Below are 27,498 nucleotides of genomic sequence, written 5' to 3'. Positions count from 1 at the left end.
TTACGTATCATATAATTGTACATGCCATAACAAGTTCTCATAGTTAAACAATACATGTTTTTGCGTAATACTAAAGCTAAAGCAGCTTTTTACGTGCTGTTTTAGTAGAAAATGAATCATTGTGACAGATAGAACGGTGCTTGCCAGGCGCGTTTTCAAGGTGTCATGGTTATACTCGAGAACGATGCAAATCCGAAGTCACAACATACCGACATTCCCATGCATACCACAGCGCAGCAGCGTCATATTTCCCTCTATGCGTACTAAGGAGGTTAAAGAAGACTGCTGGAGTGGGATTCGAGTGAAGCCGGCGGCGGCCATCTTACGGAGGGCAAGAAGCGGCCTGCCAAGAGCTTCGCAGCGCTCTCGCCGACATTCTCAGCGGTTTTTAAATGCTTAAGAGGTTTCAATGTTCTAATGCAACGCAGTGGGCCATGAGGCGAGCCATATTGGAAGTCTCCACATCGCAGATGTCCGAGTACAGGGGCATTTTTAAAATTTTATCGGCATGTGTATGCAGCTGCCGGAAAGTGCAAAAAAAAAATCGCGGAATAATTAGCGTTTATTCGCGTTCGTTAATGCAGTGTATAAATTGATCAATCATGAAAGCTGTCAGAAGAAAAAGCAATGAGAAACTGAAAACGTAGCATGCGAAATAGCAGTACATGCAACAAGCATCAGTATTCATTATTATCTTCATTATCATCAGGTGTTGCCGGTGCTTTGTTATCCTCATTGAATAGAGGGTCTCGGAACTTCGGTGGCGGCCGTTTCCTTTCAGCCTGAAATGCAAAATTGTCCTTTATCTTAGAGCAAGGCAGTGCTAATCGGCAACCTTATTTAAATGAGAAGGATAACACTAACATGTCAACTGCTTGTACGTCAACTTTCCTAGAAACGCGCGAGATCGCTATTACATTTTCAGATCCGCAGAGCAGCGCGTACGGCAAGACAAGACGATCCCAAAGTCACAAGCTGCGTCGACTGGCGTGCTTTTGACCCCCCCCCCCCCTCGTAATATGGCCACGCGGCGGCTTCACTTGGCGGGCGCTCGCTCCACCCCATGGATGGATGGATACAACTTTCTTGTACGTCCGGCAAGGTTTAACGCGACCCGGGCTCAGGTCTCCCATGGAGGAACGTCAAGGCCCTGCCTCAACGCCGCCTCACGGGCTTGCTGGACTGCCCACGTCTGTATTCCGAGGTCTGAGCTGCGCAGAGCGGCGGCCCACCTCGACGACAGGGTCTCCGGAGTAACTGCCATCCCTCCTATAACTACATTGCACTCCCACAGCATGTGTTTGAGTGTTGCTGGTCCTTCCTGGCACAATTTGCACGTGTCGTCCTGATGCTTATCTGGGAAGATGCGTTTGAGACGGAATGGATTAGGGAACGTGTTTGTCTGGAGTTGTCGCCAGGCGACGGCCTGCCTCCTGTTCAATTTGGGACTCGGCGGGGGGTATATCCTTCTGGCGTTCAAATATGCACTGGTGATGTCGTTGTATCTTGTGAGCCTGTCCCGTTCTGCTCGAGAAGTGTTCGCTATCGTACGAGAGGCGTTGCCCTGTTCGGCGCGGCGGGTCATGTCTCGCGCCGTCCGGTGCGCCGTCTCGTTTAGGTTCGGGAGCGCGTCACCTTCCGTGGTGACGTGCGCGGGGAACCATATGATCCTCGAGCTCGCGGTTTTGGATCTGCCCGCTTTGGCCAGAATGGACATGGCTTCCTTGGAAATTCGACCTTTGGCATAATTCTTTACTGCCGTTTGTGAGTCACTTAGTACGACTTCGCATTCCTGTTCTGTGAGGGCTAGCGCAATCGCTACTTCCTCCGCTATTTCTGAGTTTTTTCTTCTATGGTGTTGTATATGCCCAGCTGAGTCAGGAGCTCGGTGCTCGTCGATTCCGGTAGGCCCAGGGCTATCTTGTACGTTTTCCTTATGAGCGTGTTAATCTTGTTCTTTTCCGCGACGTACCAGTTGTGGTAGGCGGCTACCCCAGCAGTTTTTCTTTAACCTCTTTGGAACGTGCCATTCTTGAATTGATCATCATCATTAAGGAGGCTTGTGCTAGCTCGAGCCCGCGCCGTCTCGTGCACGCTTTCGGCGTTCGATCGTGCCTTCGAAAAGAAATCGCGAGACGTGCACGGAGTTCAACACAGAGCCGTCGAAGCCACCGGCCCGAACGCCTCTCCATATATCCGCAACCGAGACTGAAGACCTGATTGAAGACGGCGGTGTCATGAAAAAGGTGGGTTCAGTGCGATAAATTAGCTGACTTCTGTTATATCGTGCATATTACTCAGTACGATATCAATTCAGACATTACACTCAGTCCCTCTCCGTTTACTCAAATTGAAACTAGCGCTCGTTCGTCGTGAAGCTATCAGCAGACTGAAATTCGGTACCTCTGCTGTCGTGGACTGGTCATTGGCATCCGATCATTCAGCTATGGTGGCTGTAAATCATCCGTCACAACCTGGCACATCAAGCGCAGATAATGCACCCCTGTACCCTGAACCATCTGCTGCAGGGCGCACGCAACAAGCTTCGTTTAATTTGCCAGGATGCGAAGCGCGCGTGAGAAGCGGCCGCAGCAAGAAGACACCAAATAAGCTGCAGGACTACGTTAGGAAGTAATGGACAACCGTCTCTTTTTTTTTTCTAGAGGGGATATGTTATATAAGGCATCGCTGCCTACCGCAACGTCAATGGAAGGCGCGTGCTAGGAGCCGCCTAAAAAGAAGAAAAAGAGGATGGAATAAACGGAGAGGGGCTGAGTAATGGATCCGTTGATATCGCACTGAGTAATATGCACGATCTAACAGCTTCGTTCGTTGATGGCTGTAGCAGGTAGCCGCAGCCACCGTGGTGGTAGCACTGCTCAGGCCCCGCGTTCTTTCAAATGCGTGCGGCTCATGCGCGCGGGTACAAATAAGGCCGACACACGAGTGTGCAGAACCAGGAAAGCTGATCGGCTGGCTTACTGTCGTAGGAACGGTCGCATTGGGCCGTTATACCATTGGTGTCATTAGAAAGTTGAGCGCCTTACGCACAGCCTCTGCATGCACAAAACGCCTTCGGTGGCTTTTTGCCGCGGCGCTGTCATTGTGGCTTGAAACGCTTAAACGCGTAAGCGCCATATGCTGGGTACCTGGCCATAGGGGAATCGAAGGCAACGTTCTGGCGGACGAGATGGCCAGGTCGATCGCATCGCGAGCCGCTAACCCTACCGCTGAGGTGCCTGTCACAGATCTGAGGCCTTTCTTGCGAAGGAAGCTGCGAGCCCACTGGCAACACATGTGGGACGCGGAAGCGGATAATAAGGTCTACCTGATAAAGCCACAATTCGGATTCTGGCCCTCTACTAGAAAATCGCGCCGAACAGATGTCCTATTCTGTCGTCTAAGAATAGGACACATTTGGCACCCATAACTTTCTACTCACCGGAAGTGAGCCTACAACCTGTGGTAGATGAGGGGAGATGATGACCGTTCTCCACGTCCTCCTGGAGTGTCGGGACGCCGAATCTGAGAGAAAGAGACATTTTTTCCTTAGCATACTGACAGCACATTCCCCTCCATCCTGCGATGTTTCTTGGTCCAGAACCGCTTTTTAATACAGGTACAGTCCTACGTTTTCTCAGAGATGTGATCTTACTTGTTATTAGTCCCATGCATTCGTAGCGCCTCCTCTCTCCAGAGGATGCCACTGCGATAATTGTTTTGCATAGCACATGCCTCCAGGCCCTTGTGTTTTTAAGGGTTCTAAGGAGGCAGTAGTGCTCTAGCACTTCTTATAATCTGATATATTTTACCTATCGTATTCTTTTTAAATGCATCGAAATGTTCATAGTACAAGTCATATGTGATCGCCATAATTTTATAACATAGATTTTACGCACTTCAGAGCGTATATTTTCAGGCCCATTTACAGCCACGTCACACCAATTTCGTAGTAATCATAGTTACACTGCACACCCACTACTATAGACATGGCGCTCTTTGGCCATTCCTGCCCCTTGCGCCATAAAACCCCATACATCATCATCATCATCTCCTGCTCGGTAGTAAGCGGCCGACACTCTATTTTCTATGTGAAGTTGTAAACAAGCAACGGCCTCTCAGCATGCGTAAGGTGCATAGTCGCAGTTTTGCTCACAATCTTGCTGCTTGAAATTAAGCTTGATAAATACACTTCGGAAAAAAAGGTTGCTTTGTTCATTTTAGGGGAACACGATGTGCGAACGAAATCACGGTAGCACATGTTTTCCTTGACGCGCGCGCCAGTTCTGCCGAGAAAAAGAAAATTCCGCCAAGGAGGTTCCGTCGAGATGCGCAGAGAGCAGAGCCATCTGGTGGCAAAAAAAGAACCAAAATGCCACGTGACCGAATGCCACGTAACTTACCTGAACCCTGACTGGTGGACGCGCCGCGCGACGCGTTTTTTTCTACTCCGAGCAGCAGCACGCGGCGGCGCGATTTCGTCACGGATCATGCTGGGCACGCGTCAAAATGACGCGCGCGTCCCACCATCCGCGCGTCAATCGCGCCTGAAATCGCGCCATGCGGACCGAATGGCGCATTTTTCGCGAGCGAAAAACGCGATGAACGCGGCAAACGCCCGCGTTGCCGCCGACGCGTGAGCACCCGTACGAAAACAAGGAGCGGCGCTTTCGCGCCGTGTTTTCCGGGTTGCCAGACAACATAACTCTCAACGACATGTATTGGCTCTGTTACCGCATATATAATATGCCCTTAAGGCGGAACCGCATGGCGCGATTTCAGGCGCGATTGACGTGCGGATGGTGGGATGCGCGCGTCATTTTGACGCGTGCCCAGCAGGATCCATCACGAAATCGCGCCGCCGCGTGCTGCTGCTCGGAGTAGAAAAAAATTGGAGGACGCTTAAGCTTCGCCTTCAAGAGTGGGACGCGACAGCGTTCCCGTCGACCCGCCAAGGGGTATAAGACAATGCGCTACGGCACAGCAATCACTTACGATGCGCCCCGCATCGGACTTAGCGCCCACCTATCACGCGGTGAGCGTCGAGCAACGCAGCGTTCGGCGCGTCAACGAAACGTGCGCCTGAGCGAACGAAACGAACCAAAGAACTCGGTGTCTCGGAGGGGAAACGATCTACGCCAGCCAAACGTCGTGATCGGCACGGGCAGAGAGATAGATAGTAATCTAAACCGGATGCACGGCGAAGCGTCGTCAGGGGAGAGGGAGTCCTGCGACGCGCCTGGCAGCGGTCCCAATGCGCGCGCGGCGCGCCTCCTGTCGGGGCAGCGCCGTACATTGAGAGGAGGGGGTCTTCTGTGTTTGCCGCAAGATGGCTCTGCGTGTGCGGAAAGCGCAGAAGAAATGCAGCGGAAACGCATTTCGCAACTCGTGTAATTGTGACTTCTGTACGTTACATGTTCATAATTACCGATATACACCGCAGTATAACTTTCCACGGCTCGTTTCGAAGGCAACACCGCATTCGCTAGAGGCGCGTTTGCACCGCTTGGAAGCATCGAACTCGTGGCTGAGTGGTAGCGTCTCCGTCTCACACTCCGGAGACCTGGGTTCGATTCCCACCGGGCCAATCTTGGAAGTTGCTTTTTATTTATGAAGCGCCTGCCGTGATTTATCGCTCACGGTCAACGCCGCCGACGCCGACACCCGACGCCGACGACACCGGCTTTTCTGCGACACGAGCTCCTTAACGCTATCGCGTTAAAAACGCGTCGCGCCCGCGCGTCCACGAATCAGAGTTCAGGTAAGTCACGTGGCATTTGGTCACGTGGCATTTTGGTTCTTTTTTCGCCACCAGATGGCCCTACTCTCTGCGCATCTCGACGGAACCTCCTTGGCGGAATGTTTTTTTTCTCGGCAGAACTGGCTCGCGCGTCGAGGAAAACATGTGCTACCGTGATTTCGTTCGCGCATCGTTTGGTTCGCGCATCGTGTTCACCTAAAATGAACAAAGCAACCTTCAACGAGGCCCTAATAACTAAAGTGGAGAAGCGTCGCGTCTCATCGCTAATACTGGCAAGACAATTTGCTAATAATATTACCAGTGTATGGTGCTCGCTCTCTTCTCAAACAGGCAGGCCGCACCCACATGTACCTCCTGACCCGCATTTTTTCTTGCTTCAGTATCAGTATCCCCATTAATAGTAGCAATCGCCTCTTCTGCTCGGTAGTAAGCGGCCGACCCTCCTTTTTATATGTGAAGTTGTAAACAAGCAGCGGCTTCTCAGCATGCGGAAGGTACATAGTCGCAGTTTCGCACACAATATTGCTGCTTGAAATTAAGCTTGATAAATACACTTCGGAAAGAAATGTCGCTGTCTAATTACGCTCAGATTATTTTTATTGTAGTGTTCCGTAAGTTTAAGGGCATATTATATGTGCGGTAACAGAGACAATACCTGTCGTTGAGAGTTATGTTGTCTGGCAACCCGGAAAACGCGGCGCGAAAGCGCCGCTCCTGTACGGGTGCTCGCGCGTCGGCGCCAACGCGGGCGTTTGCCGCCCGTCGCGTTTTTCGCTCGCGAAAAACGCGCCATGCGGTTGCAGCTTTAAACTTACAGAACACTACGATAAAAATAATAACGCACGTTAGTAGGCATCTTCAATTCGAGCTGCGGCGACTAAGCGCGGCCACCCGCTTCCTATCTTGGTGTGAATCTGCGCTGGGTTCGAAGGCTAACCCCCAAGAGATAGCTGATGGCTTCGCGTGTGCTGTCTTCTCGCACGCCTAGTTCGCTTTGAAGCGGGGGCAGCACGAAGGGGAACTCGCTTGCTGCTGCTGCCGCTCTTCATACGCCAGCGTATTGATAGCGAGTGTCTGTCATCGAGTGGATAGGTGTTCGTGTTTGCTTGTGCGCGCGGGACAATGTGCTTGTTGATTTAATTAGTAAGAGGATGCGTACCGCAGTTAATGCATCTGGGGCGTGATCGGAGATATTTTGTTCGATACGCGTTCTGTTCAGTTGCTGCAACGTCACAAAGTTGCAGTATGCAAAATTTGTGACAGCGGGGCGGAGAGAGCAGCCAATCAGGAAGCGGTGACCTCCCCGGAAGTTTACTTCCATCGTTTGTCGTCTGCAAGCGAAATGTTTCTCGTCTTCCAAATGAATTAAATCTTAATCTAAAAAAATATATTTTTCTTCTCAAGCCCAAACACGTTTTCAAATAGTAGTACGTGTGACTACTGCAACTTATACCTATTAGTTTCTTTGCGTCGTCCCTAGGTGGTGTCGCACACAGCGAGAAGAAAAAAAAAAGGAAACGACGGGAAGAGTGGCGCACTTTTCAAGAGGCAGCGACATTCCAGTGGATCGCTGGCACCGATGATGGGGTCGATTTCTCTGTACAATCAACGAATTATTTGTTTCGAGAAACAAAAACGACGCCGGAATTCACTTTCTGCCATTTCTTCAAACGCGTTTCGCATCGCCACCCGCTCTCCTCCTTCCCCTAGACGCCAGCGCAACAACCTAAGTTCGCAACGGAAGCGCCATTTTCTCGAATTAAGCTATGGATTGGTTCGAACGTGCCATGCCGCAGCCGCCTGTTGGATCCAATCCAATCCACCAGACCCGCCACGCGAAGCCGTATGATCGCTCCAAACTTCCCAGCTCCCGTCGGGTTCAGCGGCTAGCAGACGAAATGCTCGGTGGGAGGATGATTGACAGGAGCGTGTCGTCATTTTGACGTCACCAAAAACGTGGCCGCGCCCCGCGGCTGGCGACGTCGGCGCGGAGTAGGCCAATCGCGCGCGCCGGTCACCGAATGAACGCGCCGAACAACCATCTCCGATCGCACCCCTTATAGAATAACCAACCTTCGCAAAGGTGTCAACTAATTTGCTATAGCAATCAGTGCTTCACCTCTCGCGCGAAGCTTACTTTTATTTTGTACTGATGAGTTATCTTCACACAACCTCGTTCGTGTTCCTTGGTAGCACAAACATTATGCGATCAACCGAATGATAAAAACATTGCGACAAGCAGTACGGCCATTCACGTCTCACTGCCACCACTTCGTTTGAAGGATATTCGCAAGAAGAATTGACAACAAATAATGTAGAAACAAAATTGAAATAATTGTGCAGAATGGAGGGTGCAACGAGCATATGTCGCGTGGTTGACAAATGCAGTCACTGACCTATTACAGCACAGGCTATAGCCCAAGGCGAAATGCTTTTACGCGTCGTATAAAGTGCACACTATCGTCAAAATACGCGCATATGTAGGTCGGCATACTCATGTCGAAGGTGTTAGTGAGTGACGAATGGTGTGAGTTGGCGTATGAATTGCAGTCAGTCCCCGTTAACGTGACTAAGAATGAAAGCCAGGGAGTTTGAGGGGACATGTGCGTGCGTGCGTGAGTGAACATAAGCAGGAGTGGGTGCCAAACCGTCGCGGTGTCCAGCTCCCACATTGAGTCGTGACGCCACGACACAGTATCCTCCTGGAAACGAAACTGGCGGTCGAAAAGCTGTCATACCCGCCGTGGTTGCTCAGTGGCCGTGGTGTTGGACTGCTGAGCACGAGGTCGCGGGATGGAATCCCGGCCACGGCGGCCGCATTTCGAGGGGGGGGGGGGGGGCGAAATGCGAAAACACCTGTATGCTTAGATTCAGGAGCACGTTAAAGAACGCCAGCTGGTCGAAATTTCCGGAGTCCTCCACTACAGTGCGCTTCATAATGAGGAAGTGGTTTTGACTCGTAAAAGCCCACAATAAAAGAAAAAGCTGTTTTACGAATTGATTAACGGCCTTGAGTGTCATGTCGCAATATTTTTCTATGGTTTACGTCTCGGATTTTCGTTTAATGCAACAAATGAATAATTTAAATGATCACGTCAATACCCTTTCAATTTCATTGAGGCATACGCCACCCCTGTGCTTCAAACCGAATGGGCGCGACTCATTCTACAGTGCATGGCGTTAATACTACATGACAATGTATCCGTGAAGCATGGCACACTTTAGAGTTGCCGTCGGTTTCCGTAACTACACAGTATACAATTGGTAAACGAGTCTTCCAATGTTTGTTTTCCTATCCAGGTTCTTCCCTTCAGTTGCTAGTCATGTCCGATTGGAGCGACTCCTCTGAGGCGGCCGACAGCGACACTTCAGACATCCTGCCGCGGTTCTCAGGCCCCTGGGTGAGTGCTGTCGTGTACTGAACCTGACCACTTAGTACAGTGGAAAAGTTGAGCCATGATAGCGACCCTGGGCATCCGGAGCTGTATCTACCGGCATACAGAAAGTAGACTTTTTTTTCATGGTCATCGCCATAGGAGGTTGATGTGCTTTGGATGGGGTGGCCATATACTCCTTGGTCTAGCTGTTTCAGTTGTGTTCTTAGAAGTCCTATACGCTATGTTGCATAGGCTGTAGCGCTATCTATGCAGCAGGCATAGATGGTGCTCCATGTCACAATGGCAGCTCCAGATTACAATAAATAAGTTAATACAATGGGTTGAGAAAAATGGCTCCCGCTTGTGTACTTAAAAAAGCTGTTAGTGTTGTTCTCGCAAAAATGTGGATTGTACTTAGACCCGGTTCTAATAGTGAGTGATGTGGCGCTGCCGGTAAAACAAGAATATAAATTCATGGGAGTAATTTTTGACAAAAAACTAAACTTCGTGGCCCATATAAAGACAAGAAAAATTAGGGCAAAGAATGAGTAAATATTCTGAAAGAGTTATCTGATAAGCACTGGGGTACTGACAGAGCGTGCCTCTTACATTCGGTCGGAACGTAGCATCTTACGTAGATCCTACGTTAAGCATCCTGGACTACGGCTGCGTAGCTTATGGCTCAGCCAGACACTCTAACATTCGACGACATAATCCAGTACAAAACCTTGTGCTGCGACTGGCAAGCGGTGCTTACAGAGCGTCACCTGTCCCTCAAGTTTATACGTTGACTGTAATGAGCCTTTATTACAGCAGCGCCGAGCGTTACTCACTTTTTCCTACGTACTTAGAATTCATCACCGCAGCACATATGGTACTACATCGTGACACAATGCAACTCTAGCTTAGACTACACAAATGTGAACATGATTCGGCCCCTTCTCTTACGACACAAGGAATACTCTCACTTATGTTTCTCATGAGATCCTAGAGGTTGCTGAAGGGCCACAAAGATTGCCCCCAACGGTGGAATTTCACACAGGTATGTGACTGGATACAAACACATCTGAAGAAAAGACACCCCACAAGAACACATGACTCAAGAGTTCTGAGCTATCCAAGAAAAATATAAAAATTACACGGAATGTTACACTGACGGCTCTAAAGCACAAGAATACGTGGGTGTCAAAAACAGAACGAAAAATTGCGAAAATAGCATTCGGACAAATCATTTTGCTTCAGTCTACCGCCGACGCTTATGCGATACGGACGGCAGCTAAAAAAATTACCACGGACAAGCAGAAGAATCTTATCATGCATACCGATTCGTTAAGTGCGCTGAGAGCTCTAACCTAAACTCCGCGTCTGAACCCATGCTTGGCGATAGCCTTAACATGGTCTTTAAAGGGACACTAAAGTCAAATACTAAGTCTACGTGGACTGCTTCAATACCAGTTCTGAAACATCGCGACGCTTGTCTCTTTCCAAGAAAATACTTGAAAGTACATAGTTTACGAGAAAATTGCATCTGAAGCGTTCGTATACCTATATCGCAATTCCAATCTCCCGCCACCCAAACGAGGGAGTGGTGACGCTGCGTACGCCACCCCCACCCTAGCGACCCTAATCACCCTTTGCTGCCGTCTGTGAGTGAAGCGGCGCCCGACAGACGGCGGCACCGAGCCGAGACAGAGTGGCGGATTCGGCGCTGCAGCTGCTTTTTGGTCAAGTGGCGTAGAACGTTCGGGCATCCCGCGACATATCATGGTAGTTGAGTTATCTCCTGCTTGCAATTTGTGCTCGTTTCGCGAACCAGCAAAACAAATGCAGCATTCCGCGATAACTATTGAAGCGCAAAAGTGTGGGCGGCGCGGAGTCGAGCGAAAACGAAACCTTTCGACCGCCCGCGTCGGTGTGAAGGGTTATTTAAATGAGTTTTTTTCTAAAAGTGAAATAGAACTGGACAAGTAGCATTGTAATTTAAAGGGACACTAAAGTGAAAAATGATTTCTTCGGCATCAGTAAATTAGCGTTATACAACACCAAGAACACCACTCTTACAACGATAAGACGTTTGGTAAGCCAGAAAAAGCGCAAGAACGAAATACGGGTGGCGACGCCTACTTAGGTTCCCGCACCTGGGGGCTGTGACGTCTTGGATATTGATGGCATCTTCTAGGGCCTACTAATTATACATAGTGGTACAGATTAACTACATTGTGTTCTAAAAGAACCAAATATTAAACATGGCAAGTTTCGGGAACCTTTATTCAGCCAACGCGGCCCAAATGCGGAAACATACTTTGGAATCCCTGACGTCACGCTGACGTACCGGCGCTGGGGTTTCGGCGCGAAATTCAAATACTGATACTTGGACCTTCATTTTCTCATCCAATAATCAGACAATTTTTTTTAATGACTGCCGGCAGGGTTCTCAAACAATGCTTCATTAGTCTAAACTGATTTATTGTTTCGCTTTAGTGTCCCTTTAACCTTATAATACAATACAAAAATGTTTTGTGCAAGGAGCAGTGGAGTACTAGCGACAGAATTTAACTGAGGAGTGCTTTCGTCATCGGGCAAGTACTTCAATGCACCGCGGAAGTCTCTAATCATGTCCTGCATTTACCTCTATTTCTCGATAATTAATACCCCTGTCACATGGACGCGGCTAAAGTCCTTTTAACTCCCCCAGCAGGGGCGTCTGCGTCAGCAGGCGTTTGGTGTGTTGCGACACCACGTACCCGAGCACACGAGGGTTGGCCCCTCCCGCGTGTAGCCGTGCGCGGCTTAGCCGTGTCTGGGGAAAGGGGGATCCTGGGGGTTGAGCCGATGCTGGGTGTCTGGACCTTTAAGGGCCCCCGGCGGAGGCAACACACCCCTTTGGCCTCTGCTTCACATAGACGGCACCCCCGGACTGACCCACCCGGGGTAAATCGGTAGTCGCCTTTTCCTGTCTCTCTCTTATCAAACCTCCGTCTTTATCTCTCACTTTATATCTTTCCTGTCTTCTTCTCTCTTCCATTTACTTCCTTTCTCCACGGCGGCAAGGGTTAACCTTGTGTGGATATCCCACCTTGGGTACACCATATTGGGTTATAGTGATGGTGTACGGCTGGCGTCGTGCAGGCTTGTACACAAGCTGTGCCGCGTCCCCTCGTTGGGCTCCGTGGTGGGCGGTCGGCGCTGTTGCCGAACATACACATTTTCCTATGGCAGCGCAAGCCTCTGTTGTTTATGATCGGCGTCTGAAGAGATGCCGCACCGAAGTACCCTTTCAATTTTCCTTTCAAATCAACGCCCCAACATTTCCAAAGTACTATGTAGTGCATAGTGAGAGCAACATACCGGTAAGGAAACTCTCTCCATTCCTGGTAGCGAAGTGTCTGAAAGACAAAATCGGACCAACATACAAAGCATCCAAAATGTCTAGCGGGGACCTCCTCCTAGAACTGAATAACAAAGATCAAGCAGATAAGCTCTCGGAACTTACCAGTATTGGCGACGCGACAGTGACTGTTTCAGCCCACAGAACACTTAATACAAGCAGGGGAGTAATATCTGAAGAAGACTTTATTGGCTTAAGTGACGAGGAACTGCTGGAAGGTTTCCAGGAACAAAATGTGACAAAGGTACAAAGAATAGTAATCCGTAGAAACGACCAAGAAATCCCCACCAAACATGTCATACTTACATTTGGTACAAGCGTAATGCCTACCTCTCTGGATGCAGGGTACGTAAAAGTAAATGTCAGACCATATATCCCGAACCCAAGACGGTGTTTCAAGTGCCGAAGGTTCGGACATGCTTCACATGCATGCCGAGGCCAAACAACCTGTGCTAAATGCAGCTCAAATGATCATCAATCTGAAAACTGCACTTCTTCCCCACATTGTATTAAATGCAAAGGAGACCATCCGTCCTACTCGCGGTCTTGCCCATGCTGGAAAAAAGAAAAAGAAGTAATAGCACTAACTGTCAAAGAAAAAATATCGTTCTTTGAAGCCCGAAAACGACTGTCGTACCTTTCGCGACGCAGTTATGCTGATGTGACGCAGGCGGGGGCAGCGTCACAGAGGCTTCCGGAGTCCTCCGAGCCCACGCGCAGTGGTGCCGCAGTGACTCCTCCCGCCCCCGTGGTGGAAGCAGTCAGTACTGCTCCACCCTCTTCAACGGCCCTGCAGACACCAGTCCCGCAGGGTCCTAAGATCAAGCGAACTCCAAGGCCCGAGACACGTGTCTCGGCGCCAAACTCTCGGTCCTCCAGCGCCTCAGAGAGAGCAATGGAGGTCGAAACAAAAACCCCGGTGTCCTCGACACCGAAGGACAAGCGCTCCCTCGAGCGCGGTAAGAGGGACAAAATCCCAATAACAACTCAAAATAAGAAGGCGATAACCTAAGGGTTATCGCTCTGTTTGTATCTACCTTCTTCAGATCCATGTCACCTAACATCTTTCTTATCTCCCATTCACTCGTTAATATCATTTTTTACCTTTCAATTTCATAATGGCTTCTATGATCCATTGGAATTGTAGACGTCTCATTCATAACTTAGGTGACATAAAAGACCTGTTAATAAACTTCTCTCCTGTGGCCCTGTGCTTACAGGAAACCAACCTAGGCGAAAAACACAAAAACTTTTTAAAAGGTTTCACTGTTGTACGGCGCGACCGTACTCAGGCGAACCGGCTGTCAGGTGGTGTAGCCATTGCTCTGCCAGTTGGTATAGCAGCCAGAGAAGTTCCCATTAACACTCACATAGAAGCCGTTGCTGTCACCGTTTTAGCTCACAAAACCATCACCATTTGTTGAATGTACATTCCGCCACATTCACATTTTACCGTAAGAGATCTAGAGATAATTTTAGAGCAGCTACCTGAACAATTTTTAATAGGTGGTGATTTTAATTCACATAACACGTGATGGGGTAGTAAAACTACTGACACCAGGGGCCAAACACTTGAAGATTTTATTCTAACCAAGGCCATATGCCTATTAAACTCTGGTGCGGCAACTTACTATTGCCCAAGCACAGGAGCTATGAGTTGCCTAGATCTATCACTGTGCTCTCCATCACTTTTTACAGATTTTAAATGGCATGTCGTTGACAACCCCTATGGAAGTGATCACCTTCCTGTAAAAATTAACTTATCATCCCCACCACAAATCATCCAAGCAAACCACGTCGTTGGAAGCTACACTTAGCAAACTGGGCACTGCTTCAAGAACAGGCCAGCCTGGAAAAAGTTCTTTTAAAAGATTTAAATGTCGACGGTCAAAACAAATTGTTCACAACCTGTATTAATAATGCCGCGCGGCTAGCTATTCCTCAGGAGTGGTTCGACATAATCATAATATCTGGTACACGCAAGAATGTAGGGAAGCAAAAAAGAAACAAAACAAAGCGTGGGGCATATTCCGTAGATACCCAACCCATGATAAACTTGTAAATTTTAAAAAGGCGAAAGCCAACGCACGCCGCATCCGTCGAGACGCTGAGAAAACTTCCTGGAAGAACTACATATCATCTATTAACAGCTCAACCACATCCAAAAAAATGTGGGAACAAGTCCATAAATTAAATGGCAGCTTCTCCCCTTTCACAATTCCGTTTTTAATAGCTCCTGGCACACAAACAAGTATAGAGGAACAGGCAGACGTACTAGGGGAACCTTTTTCTAATGTTTCAAGTTCCTCACACTACACTCAATCATTCCTGAAGCACAAACATACAACCGAAAAACAAAAACTTCCTACAAGTGGCTCTACAAATGAGCCCTATAATGCATTAATCACATTTCACGAAATCCAAAAAGTACTGTCGGCAGGTAAACAGACGGCACCCGGCCCTGATGAAATACATCATGAAATGCTCGCTCACCTCTCAGAAGCTGCTGTAAACGCACTTCTGCAATTCTTCAATAAAATATGGGTATCGGGTAAAATTCCGGAGGCTTGGAAAAAAGCCGTGATTGTACCGTTCCTGAAACCTGCAAAACCACCAACCACCCCTAGTAGTTATAGGCCTATAGCCCTCACAAGTTGCCTGGCAAAATCATTCGAAAGTATCCTGAACGTTAGGCTGACGTTCACTCTTCAATCACGTGAACTCCTTGACATCCACCAGTGCGGATTTAAAAAAAAAACGTATTCCACTACTGATCACCTCGTCCGCCTAGAAAATATAGTGCGAGAAGCATTCATACAAAAGCAACACTGTTTAGCAGTCTTTTTTGATATCGATAAGGCTTACGATACCGCCTGGAGGTTTGGTATTGTTCGCAACCTAGCAGAACTTGGTATTCGTGGTAGGATGCTGAACTGCTTGAAAGATTTCATCTCCGACCGTTCATTTCATGTACGCCTTGGTGCAACTCTGTCGAAGAAATTCGTCCAGGAGAATGGAGTGCCGCAGGGCTGTATTTTAAGTACGACACTTTTAATAGTAAAAATGAACTCCATAGCAAAAATAATTCCTAGGTCCATTATGTATTCTGTATATGTTGATGACCTTCAAATAGCATGCACATCCTCCAGCTTACCAACATGCGAGAGACAGATACAACTCACATTGAACAAACTCGCGATTTGGGCAGACAAAAACGGGTGAGTGAGTGACGAAACTTTGTTGTGAACGCCTGCAGAACGGTTTGCCTTCCCCTGTTAGGGAGGCGTTACCGTGACGCGGCCATTACGTTTTCGCGGCGTGTGGCGCCTCTACTTCGGCCGCGGCCGCACTATACCCTTTGGTCGACCGCGCCTGCCCCTCTTTTGGGGTGGCAGCCTCCCTCAGGTTTCGCTCGGTCGTTGCCTTTCGAGGGCTGCCGAGATCTGCTGGACGGCCTGGGTTTGCACATCTGGGTCATAGCACCTCGTTGCGGTCTCGAGCCGCGGCGGGATCGTTGTTATTGTTGCAGCTTGCGGTCCTTTAAGGGAAGGAAGTTTGAAGGACATCCGATTTGCCCGTGTGACACGGTATTAGGCTCTGTTCGCGATAATTTTTACACCTTAGAGATTTTCGAGGGCTAATCTATCACTTTAGCTTCACTTATTATTTGCCATTATTGTCTCCTTAATAACAAATGTGGAAGAACCATATGGTTCTACTGGGTCCCAAGCCGTGTTGGGACACCACGGAATGAAGCAGCAGGTAGATGCGCGTCCATGGCAGCGCGCAAAGGCATAACTCGCACAACACTTCCATAGAAATTCAGTATCCGAGCGATTCGTGAGGCTCTGGCATGAAAATGGCAACAAGAATTTATCTCGTGCGTAAATAACAAGTTACTGGTGACTTCATTCCCTGCTTGGTGAGTGGAAATTGTTCAGTATCCAAGAACGGTTCTATTAGGTGATGTTAGGTCGACTTCCAAATTGGGCAGGCACATCTAACACAATTTTCTACTTCAATAAGAAAACCCACCAACTTGCGAGAAGTTACAAGAATCGTTTACAGGAAACCACATTATTGTGGACATGCTCACATATTGAAACACGGAGGCGGAAACATTTATGCAATTTGTATAACTTGCATATACCTTTCACATCATGCCTGCGACTGGCGGGATAGGCATTAGTCGCTTTTGCGCCATTAAACCCGAATGGACTAACTTTGTCCTTCCTGTTGGCAAAGGACTACTGCAGCTCCCAAAGCGTCCATCCTCTCACAATCGTCAGTACGCAGTCGCGATATCTTTATCGTCAAGCCGTCTGTGTGACGATAGCGTCATCGTCGCGCCCCATCATTTCCATCGTCTTCATTGCAGTGTTGTTGCACAGTCGTCGTCACTCCGTGCCGTGTATACCAAAGAGAAAAAAAAATTGATTTGTGCCACCGTTACCGTCATTGGTTTGCTTTTACAAGGCTATTCGATTGTTTCTGCAACATTTCTTTTTAATCTTTACGCAGGATGAGAAGAAAGCCGCCGCAAAGCGCGTGAAGCCTGTAGACTCGTCCCCGTGGATGCGGTACTACAACCTGAACGCGAAACAGCGACGGGCAGAGGACGAAAGGAACGCGAATAAATTGGCCGCCAAGGCGGCGGAATTTCGCGAAATCGAGAAGTTCGAGCTGAGCTACGCGCCGTTCGAGTACCGCACGCGCGGCAGCTCGTTGAGCCCTAAAACCCCGCCGCGAAAGGGGCTCCGCGTGCCTGCGAGCAGTGCGGTCGTCCCGGCTTCTGCTGGAACGGCAACCAGTAACGAGGGCCTCCCAGAGCCTCCTCGCGAGACGCCTCGTGAGCCGCCTCGCAAAGCGCAGCCTCACAGGCGAGTCTTGTTTCGACTGGCGGACGGCTCGGTCGTCTCGAGTTCCGACGACGAGGATACGCACGTGTCTCGATGCTCGCTTAAAAGGCTAGTCTGCAGCGACGACGACAACGACGTCGGTAGCCCGCCGACGGCGTCGGAGGGCCGCGTCGACGACATCAGTTCGGCCACCGACGACGACGCTGGTGCGAGCGGGCGCGTCGCGCAGCTCTCCAGGGCGCGGGAGACGTCTAGCGCGTTGCCTCGCAGCGTCCGGGAGGAGGACTTCGACCGTGCGAGCGGCGACGCCGGCGACCCGCAGCGCGCCTCCTCCTCGTCACTCACGAGAGCCGACGTCATCGGAAAAAGGAGGAAGAGGATCGAAAGGCAGCGCAGTCTCCTCGAGGAAATTTGCTCCGGGCACCGCAGTTCCAGCGACGAATCGAGCCGGAATCGAAGCCTTCGTCGCACGTCCGTCGTAACGCCGACAGGCCGCAGCGTAGCAGGTGATGCTGTTTGTGTCCTTGTGATATTTTTTCCCTTTTCATTTTGACGTGAAACAACTTTGATTGAATAGATGTTTATTGAACAGATGGCCCAAGCTCTATTGGGGAAAAAGCAAAAGAACGGGGGATGGGGGAAACACATTTAAATGTGCTCAAAGGGGTTCGCTTGCTGAAACAGGTGTGACGAAGATACGTTATAGCAATGTCGCGCATATCTTTGCAACACACCTTACCTTGGTATCGTTGTTCAGTGGAGAGCCATTACACAATCACGCTTGCGCCGGGTGCGTGGATGGCGCCGTTATGGCGCCACACATGGTGCAATCGAAGTTGAATTCCTCTCGCTCGTCTGTCAGATGAGTAGCTCGGCAGTGCATACGTTAGTCCATCCGAGCGGCAATGGTCGCGTTTGAGAGAGAGCTCACTATTCCATAGTACTGTCAAAACTGATCAACAAGGAGAGAGTAAGGGATATCCGAAATTATAACGTGAGAACAAAGTAAAATAATTGGGCGCAGCATGAAATCATTGAGAAGAAAACTTGGCATAGTACAAGCCAAGATGTATGCACTGAAAGACAAGCAGGGTAATATCATCAGCAATCTAGAAGGTATAGTAAAAGCAGCGGTAGAATTCTGTACTGACCTGTGCAGTAGCCAGACCAACCACGATAACTCCATTCGAAGAAGTAATTAACAGGTTACAGAGTTCAGGACATCATTCATTTGGGCTAGGTGGTGCATACTTTAATTAGGAACAGCGCCAACTAAGACAATCACGAGAGGGAGAACGACACAGGACAAGCGCATCCTGGCGCCTGTCCTGTGTCGTTCTCCCTCTCGTGATTGTCTTTGTTCGCGCTGTTGCTTCCTAATTCAAGGTTACAGAGGCTCCTCCTTAACTTCCGATGAAGTTAGAAGGGCTTTGCAAGACACGAAACGTGGAAAAGCGGCAGGAGAAGGGGGAATAACAGTCGATTTTATCAAAGGTGGATCATGCTTGACCATCTTGCTGCCCTTTATACGAAATCTCACAATTTCAGGGGTCCCAGAGAATTGCAAGAATGCCGAAATTATACTAATTCACAAAAATGGCGACGTTAAAGAATTGAAAAAAAAATGGTACCCATTAGCCTACTTCCAGTATTGTACCAAATATTCACCAAGCTAATTTACAATAGAACGAACGCAACACTTCAGTGAACCAAGAGAACAGGCTAGCTTCAGGAAGGGACACTACAAAGGATCACAGAAATGTGATCAATAAGGTTTTCGAGAAATCTGCAGAGTACAATCAGCCTTTCTATATGGCTTTCATAGATTACGAAAATGCATTTGATTCATAGATACCAGCAATCATAGCGGCGTTGCGTAATCGCGTAGTATAGGAGGCTCAGGTATATTTGAGCTGCGCTTCCCTCTCGTGGATACCAAGAGAAGGGAAGCGCAGCGTAGGACGTGAGAATATTGGGAGGGGTGATGAAATTAGGAAATTCACAGGCGCAAGTTGGAATCGGTTGGCACTGGACAGAGTTATTTGGTGATCGCAGGGAGAGGCCCTCGTCTTGCAGTGGACATAAAATAGGCCGACGATGGCAATGATGACTATGCCACGGTGTAGGTAGAATGGTCACCGGGAGTTATGAGGCCTACAAGTGAGCAATTTGTTTGCAGCAGTTCCACGCTTGCTCGGCTGTGGAAATCTGCGGCCGGAAGTTTTCGAGTAGCTATAGGGTCATAGTTTTTCTTCGCGTAAATCATGCCTTGATGTGGCTTTCTTTTGTTTTTCGTGGCGTTTTTCGTGACGCGACGTACATTCTTTCTGAATGTGCGATGTCTGAGCAAGGCCACAAACGTGCAATATGGGATGCATATGCCTAATTGTTTGGCAACTTTTTCGTCCCATGTTCTTGCTTCCATCTCAGAAAATATCTACAGGAAATTCCACAGCTACCTTGGTTCTCCACAAAGAAAGTAGAAAATTATCTATAAAGAAAGGGGTTAGGGGCAAGCAGACACTATCCAATGCTATTGACTGGATGCTTGGAAGAAGTGTTTAAACTTTTAAACTGTCAAGGCTTAGGAGTGAGGATCAACGGCTAATATCTCGGCAACCTTCGGTTTGCAGATAACATTCTCCTGTTCAGTAACACTGGAGACGCGTTACAATAAATGATTGAGGACCTTAACAGAGAGCGTAACAGTAGGGTTTAAGATTAATGTGGAAGACAAAAATAATGATCAATAGCCTGGCAAGGGAACAATAGTGCAGGATCACCTGTCAGCCTCTGGAATCTGTATGTTTGCCTATGTCAATTACTCACTAGGGACCCTGATAATGGGAAGGAAATTTACAGATGGATAAAAGTGGGCTGGAGTGCATACGGTAGACATTATCAGGTCCTGGCTGGAAGCTTACCACTATCAACAAAAAGAAAGGTGTACAATCAATGCATTCTGTCGGCGCTAACATGGGGCAGAAACTTGGAGATTGACAAAGAAGCTCGGGAACAAGTTAAGAACCGCGCAAAGAGCGATGGCACGAAAAATGACATGCGTAACGAAAAGGAGACAGGGAGAGAGCGGTATAGATCGTAGAGCAAACGGGTATAGCCGATATTTTAATTGACATTAAGCGAAAGAAATGGAGCTGGGCAGGCCATGTAATGCGTAGGTTAGATAACCGGTGGACCATTAGTGTGACAAAATGGATACCAAGAGAAGGGAAGCGCAGCGTAGGACGTGAGAATATTGGGAGGGGTGATGAAATTAGGAAATTCACAGGCGCAAGTTGGAATCGGTTGGCACTGGACAGAGTTATTTGGTGATCGCAGGGAGAGGCCCTCGTCTTGCAGTGGACATAAAATAGGCCGACGATGGCGATGATGACTATGCCACGGTGTAGGTAGAATGGTCACCGGGAGTTATGAGGCCTACAAGTGAGCAATTTGTTTGCAGCAGTTCCACGCTTGCTCGGCTGTGGAAATCTGCGGCCGGAAGTTTTCGAGTAGCTATAGGGTCATAGTTTTTCTTCGCGTAAATCATGCCTTGATGTGGCTTTCTTTTGTTTTTCGTGGCGTTTTTCGTGACGCGACGTACATTCTTTCTGAATGTGCGATGTCTGAGCAAGGCCACAAACGTGCAATATGGGATGCATATGCCTAATTGTTTGGCAACTTTTTCGTCCCATGTTCTTGCTTCCATTGCAGTGTAGGCAGCCTCTCGTGGATGTATGCTGCGTATATACAGGGGTGTGTGGGAACATTGTGAAACCGTTTGTCGCTTTTATTTTGGCCTGCGCCGTCGAATGCAAGTTAAATTATGGGGAAAATAAGCATCACTGTTTGATGCCAGGGGAGGTATTCTGTCAGAGTCCACCTAGCGGACTGTCCATTTGGGCCGTTCCCGATTGGCTAGGGCTGTTCGTCTGCTCCTCGTTCGTACAACTGCACCCAATCGGTAGTGGCCGAAATGGACAGTCCACTAGGTGGACTGTTGCAGAATACTTCCCCCGCTCCCCCAGGTATCCCAGCTATCATGCAGTAAGTCTTGAAAAAGCGGACGCCTTCTTTGCGGGCGAAACCAAATGCATGTCGTTAGCGGCAACCTGTAGAAGCGTCATGTATTCTTTTTCTTCCATAATAATCATTTTGTAAGGAATAACTGATTCTATCTACAGCATTTATGTCAACATTAGGTGTGATAGCGACTTCGAAACCCCCACTTTAAGTTTTTTGCAACACTCTATACCTTGGGCGGCGTTATTCCCTGCGTGTTAAAGAAAGCACGCCGTGGGTCTGAGCACCAGCCCAAATACCGTATTTTTTTTAAGTTCGCGGGCTTTGTTTACCACCCAGAAAAAAACAACGCTCAAAAGCTAGCGTGTCGCAAACAGTTGAAATTTGTTTTAAAAGTCGCTCTAACAACTAATGTTCACTTTACTGCTGTAGATATAATATATAAAACGTTCATTAATTAATCGTTACAAACGTTTTAGAAAGAACACAATAAATGTAAGATGCGCTTCTGCAGGTCGCTGCCAACGAAATCCAGTTGATTTCACCCGCATGGAATGCTCCATTTTTTAAAACTTTGTGCATGATAGCTCGGACACCTTGTAAAACTCAGAGCGGAGAGAAGACGATTCTTACAATTGCGCATTTTCCAGAAGGAGCAAATTTGCTTGTACCCTGCATTTATGTGTTCCCGGTGACACACGAGTTCCTTCGCTGCGAAGCGTAGGCGCACACGTGGCCAACAGCCTTTTGAAGTTGGCAAAAATCACGGGAGCGTTGGCTACGGAGGGCTCGTAGCTCGCGTATAGTTTGTCACTCTCTCGGACGCGGTGCACTCTCCCTTGCAAATCGTATCTCCGTAGTGCATGCAGACGAGTGTTCAACGAAAATTCGCGACCATCGACACTAATTGAATGATCGACGCGACTTTATCGGTGGCTCAGTGAAGCGTGGCGTTTTGCCGCTCAGCGTCAGGTCGCGAGTCCTGGCTGCAGTGTCCGATTCCAACAGTCAGTCAATCAGGCACTTTTGTTCTGGCGGTGTGAATAACCAGACGGGCTTCGAGCATAAACCGATTCCTAGAGAGAGACAGGGAGAGCGCGAGACAGATAAAAAGCGTATGCCGCTTACACACCTATTGTTCATGCTTCGCTACCATCATAGTTGTCATATGAAAAGCCATACGCTCCCGTGTTATCATACAGGAATGTGGGTGTTTGAAAAAAGGATGGGTGAGAAATCGTATTCGTCCTCTGATCCCAGGTCGTCCGAGTAGCGTCCGCAGGACGCTGTGCGCCACTCCTTCGCCGACCTCCAGTGTGGAGGACCCGCTGTGTCTCTGGGAGCGGGGCCGGACTCCGTCCTCCTTACGTCTCTCTTCGGACGACTCGGCGACTACCAGCTTCGCGAAGCCGCGGGCGAGAACATGCAGAGGGCCTCTGCGCGTGTGGCACTCCACCCCGCATAAAGCCCCACGAGGGTTCCTCTCCTTGCGAGACTTCAGAGGGTCCGACTCGGCCGCCTTGCGCGGGACGCTCGTCAATGCAGCGGGAGCCTCCTGGACGCAGTGCTCGGGCCGCAGGTTGGAGGCCCTGGACCGCGGGGAGGTGCTGGTCATCACCAAGCAGGTGCCAGAGTCGCAGGAAGGTGCGTGACTCACCGAGGCACGTTGGTGCGTGCCCCTCTGGCGCTGCGCTACCGAGCGCGCCCACGCGGGCGTGATTACGCGGTGACACGCGCGACGACAGTGTTCGAGAGGCACGATACTTTCGCAAGGAGGCCTGGACGCGTCTTAGTTCTTAGGAATGTTTTAACCGTGACACTACTGTGTTGCGTAGGCTGGCTCACCGACGCTGAGCTCTCCTCCGGCCGTCGGCAGATTGTCGGCGTCGGTACGGTGCTTACGGTTATGGTTAGTCATGTACGGTCCACGTACTTTTCAAGGGCGCCCTGTTTCTTCTGTTAAGAATAACGTTCGTTCGTCGTATGTACTACAGTTATTAGAGAAGAAAACCGCTTGAAAGCCCACGTGAACCCGCGGCTCTCTTGCCACTGGCAGCAAGAAGGGCGGTTCCCTCTGTCACTCCATTCACAGCAACATTTGTTCTTAAGTAGCCCAATCGATTGTGATTGTCCGATTATTGACTAATTTTTCGCTTGCCCTAGCAAGGTGGGGGTTATGAGAAACGCTGTTGTGAAAGGTCCTCTGGAGTAATTTTTGACTTCACTTGGATTGATTTTTAAATGAGCACGGACATAGTTTAGGCTGCTCACTTCTTGCGTGGAATGACTTGTCTGGAGTCTTAAATAACTTGTATGGCCCGAACGAACCGATGTAGCAGCATAGGAGAATGAGCGAGCCGGAGCGAGTATCAAAATGTCTCGATGCCTTTCTCCCACGTGACAACTTCTTGCGTCGTGGCATCACGACAGGGTCACCTCGTGGAAAACTGTATTGAAACTGGTAGTACGGAATATATTACATTAAATTATTTAGAGCGCTAGAACGGTTACTGATACTTCTGAGGTTTATTGGGTGCCGTACTTTCATTTAAAAAAAAAGTTGTCAGGCTGGCCCGCACCTGCGCAGACGGGCAGTTTCTCACTATCGCCTCATGCTCGAGTTAAGGCCATAGTGAGTTGAGGCCACGTTCTAGCAAGTGAGTTTGACTGAGAGAGAAAGCAAGGACAGGAAAGGCAGGGAGGTCAACCAGAAGAGTATCCGGTTTGCTAACCTACACTGGCGGTGGGGGAAAGGGGAATAGAAAGAAGAAAGGAAGAGAGTAAGCACAGAGTACGTGTGGGAGGGACACTATGCACAGGGACACTACAAACGGTCTTTTAAACCGGTGTACTTCAAGTATTGCAGTAATGCACGATTCGCTTTTCGTGCCAGTGACGGGTGTGGCCACGGTGCGAGTATCTTTGACTCGGTGAAAGGTCGTAAGTCTAGTCGGTGTAAAGTTTCCTGCAGAGAGAGGCGTTGTACATCGTAGCGGGGGCAGGTACACAATAGGTGCTCGATGGTCTCCTCGCACCCACAGGAATCGCACATCAGGCTCCCGGCCATTCCCAAACGAAAGGAATATGAGTTTGTGAATGCTACTCCCAGCCACAAGCGGTACAGCAAGGTTGCTTCACCGCGGGAAAGGCTAGATGGTACTTGTAGCCGTAGCGTGGGGTCCAGTTTATATAATCGGCAGTTGAAGGCACCTGAACTCCAGAGATCTTGCGACTTTTTGTGTGCATATAGGCGAAGTTCCCTGGCAGCATCAGACCTCGCCAAAGGTATGGAACGCGTCTGGGTATCTTCATGGGCAGACCGGGCAGCCTTGTCTGCTAGCTTATTGCCGACAATGCCACAGTGAGCAGGAATCCATTGAAATGTAATGGTGTGCCCTCTTTCCAGAGCATGGTAGTGTACTTCCCTGATGTCAGATATCATCTGCTCGTATACTCTGTGACGTAATGCAGACTTGATTCTGTGAAGGGCTGCCTTAGAGTCACAAAATACGACCCATTTCTCTGTGGGCTCTTCGGTGACGTACATTATAGCGGCATGCAGAGCTGCAAGTTCTGCCGATGTCGATGTAGTCGTGTGCGACAATTTGAATTTAACTGTAACCTTCTTGGCTGGAACGACGAATGCGGCAGTTGAGCTGACACTGAGGTCGAACCATCGGTATATATATGTATGCGGTCATGATACGTCTGGTGTAGTAATAGGAGCGTAAGTTGCTTCAGAGCCGGCGATGGATGATTGGACTTTTTTGTAATTCCAGGAATATCAAAATTCACTTGAGGCTGTCGTAGGCACCACAGGGGAGATGAAAGCTTTGTCGCCGGTGTAAAAGATGACGGTATGCACTCTTGATGAGCGCTAATCACTCGTGAAAAGAACGCTTGAGGTCGTTCGGCTGGTAGGGAGGTCAAATGATGGTCGGGGATCCTTGACAGATGGCGAATGTGCGCTCTGAGAGAGTCGACAACTACGTGTGTCTGGATCATATGGTCCCCAGCGATGGCAATTGTTGCTGCTGTTGACGTGCACCGAGGCAGCCCTAAACACGTGCGTAGGGCTTGACCTTGTATGCTCTCCAAGGTGCGAAAGTTCGTCTTGCATGCATTTGACAACACTGGTAGACTTTAACGTAGGAGTCCGAGAAACAGTACCCTGTAGAGCTGCATCATAGAACGGACTGGTGTACCACAGTTTTTGCCGCAGAGAAATTTAAAGACCTGAGCAATGGCAACCAATTTCTTCTTTAGATAGACGCAGTGAGGGCTCCACGATAGGTTGCGGTCAATGATTACACCCAGAAAGCGATGTGTCTTGCAATAGGATACCGCTTGACCATTAATTGAAACAGGATACGATGACATTTGTTTGCGCGTAAAGCCAACCAATGCGCACTTTTCAGTAGACAGGCTGAGGCCTTGCTCTCGTAGATAAGATGCCGTCATGGTTGCCCCCCGCTGAAGCCTTGCTCGTACCTGAGGTCGAGTCACCACAGAAGCCCAGATGCAAATGTCGTCGGCGTATATTGAGACGTGAACTGACCGCGGTAGGTACTCCGCTAGTCCTACCAAGACGAGGTTGAACAGAATGGGGCTCAACACTCCACCCTGCGGCACACCATGCCTGATGTAATGTTCCGAAGTTGGGCCGAGAGTTTGACTGAACTTTCTGACTAGGAAATGCTAGGAAATGCATGGAAATGAACTAGCAGACCAGGACGCGACATAAGCTGCTTTATGTACCGTGACCGATGTCAACCAGGTTCCAAGTCAGGGTACAAAGATATTTGTACGCCAGTGGCTCCAAAACCGCTGGCAGAGAGCGCGATACGAAAAAATTACTTACTAAAATCACAACTGCGAAAGAGTCCTGCATTGAAGCTTCCTAGGCTATCAGAAGTAGCTCTTTGTGGATTACGAATAGGACACACACACTTACGCACACGCACACGCACACACACACACACACACACACACACACACACACGCACACGCACACACGCGCACGCACGCACACACACACGCACACACACACGCACACTCACGCGCACACACACGCACACGCACGCACACGCACACACGTGCAACGCTCGTGCATTTCTTTATCGGAGGAGACTCGCCAACCTGTCAGAAATGTGGAGAGCAACTAAGTGTTTTGCACATTTTACTTGAATGTCATCATTTTCATTGTGACATTTATTTTAAACGCATTGTTACGCATCATAAACCTTGTCACCCCGCCCACTTTTCGTCAGGTGAAGCAATGCTTCCTTTTAAAACTGATTCAAAATACTTTGAAGAAGTAAACTTTTTTAACCGTATCATTTATCATCCGTCACTAGTCTCTCTTAGGCGAGCAACACTGCAATAACATGCTCTTATTGTGGCTTTACACACAACTCTGTGTGTAACGCTCACAATGCTAATGATATCGGTCTTAGATTTTCTAACTTTAGCATTTTACCTTGTTTTGTGGTCATGATTATACGGGTTGTTTTTAACTGTTGATCGATAGCGCCATTTTCGTGGCAGTCGCTCATGTATTGCGTAATCGCCTTTACAGAGGGATCATCGAGATTCTGTAGCATTTTATTGCTGATGCTTTCAGAGCCCAGAGTGGATTTCGGGCGCAGGTACTGCAGCGCCTGTCTTTCTGCTTACTTTACAGCTACGTCCAATGCGAGGTTTTCCTCTCCACTATACTGCGGTTACGCAGTCTGCGCTAGGTGCTTTGTGTATAGTGATTGGGCCTCTTTCAGTAATTCTGTTTCTGTGCCTGCAAATGCGTGGGTTTGCCTATTGATGTTGTGCCTTTGTACAATTTTACCATGTTCAGGGTCAATCAAGTGCAGTAGTATATTCTGTTTTTTTGCCGAGTTTCTTCCATTCTACCATGGTGAGGGATGTTGCTTTACTGCGCCGAGGTCCGGCGTTTATTGCTGTTTCAAACATATAATGGTCAGTTCTAAGATTTTCCTGGGTGTCCGTCCAATGGGCATCATGCATGTTTCTGATAAATATCAAATCCGGCGTAGTACCGATGCTGACACTATTGCCTATCCTGGTGGGTGTTTG

The 27,498-nt window shown here is 48.9% G+C and overlaps 1 protein-coding gene across 2 annotated transcripts in view; it reads left to right on the top strand.

The window, feature by feature from the left end:
• The first annotated feature begins 2,124 nt into the window (after positions 1-2,124).
• Positions 2,125-27,498, top strand: part of LOC139051977 (uncharacterized) — a 118,157-nt gene continuing 92,783 nt past the window's right edge. For both annotated transcript variants that reach the window (XM_070529040.1, XM_070529039.1), the window contains exons 1-4: positions 2,125-2,246; positions 9,062-9,162; positions 17,048-17,891; positions 22,669-23,052. In XM_070529040.1, the coding sequence (XP_070385141.1) occupies positions 9,085-9,162; positions 17,048-17,891; positions 22,669-23,052 (1,306 nt within the window). In that variant the 5' untranslated portion in view covers positions 2,125-2,246; positions 9,062-9,084. The remainder of the gene's footprint in view (positions 2,247-9,061; positions 9,163-17,047; positions 17,892-22,668; positions 23,053-27,498) is intronic.

Source organism: Dermacentor albipictus, unplaced genomic scaffold, assembly GCF_038994185.2.
Source record: "Dermacentor albipictus isolate Rhodes 1998 colony unplaced genomic scaffold, USDA_Dalb.pri_finalv2 scaffold_17, whole genome shotgun sequence".
Classification (NCBI taxonomy): domain Eukaryota; kingdom Metazoa; phylum Arthropoda; class Arachnida; order Ixodida; family Ixodidae; genus Dermacentor; species Dermacentor albipictus.
Note: the sequence above shows the minus strand (reverse complement) of the source record. Positions and strands in the feature narration are given on the sequence as shown.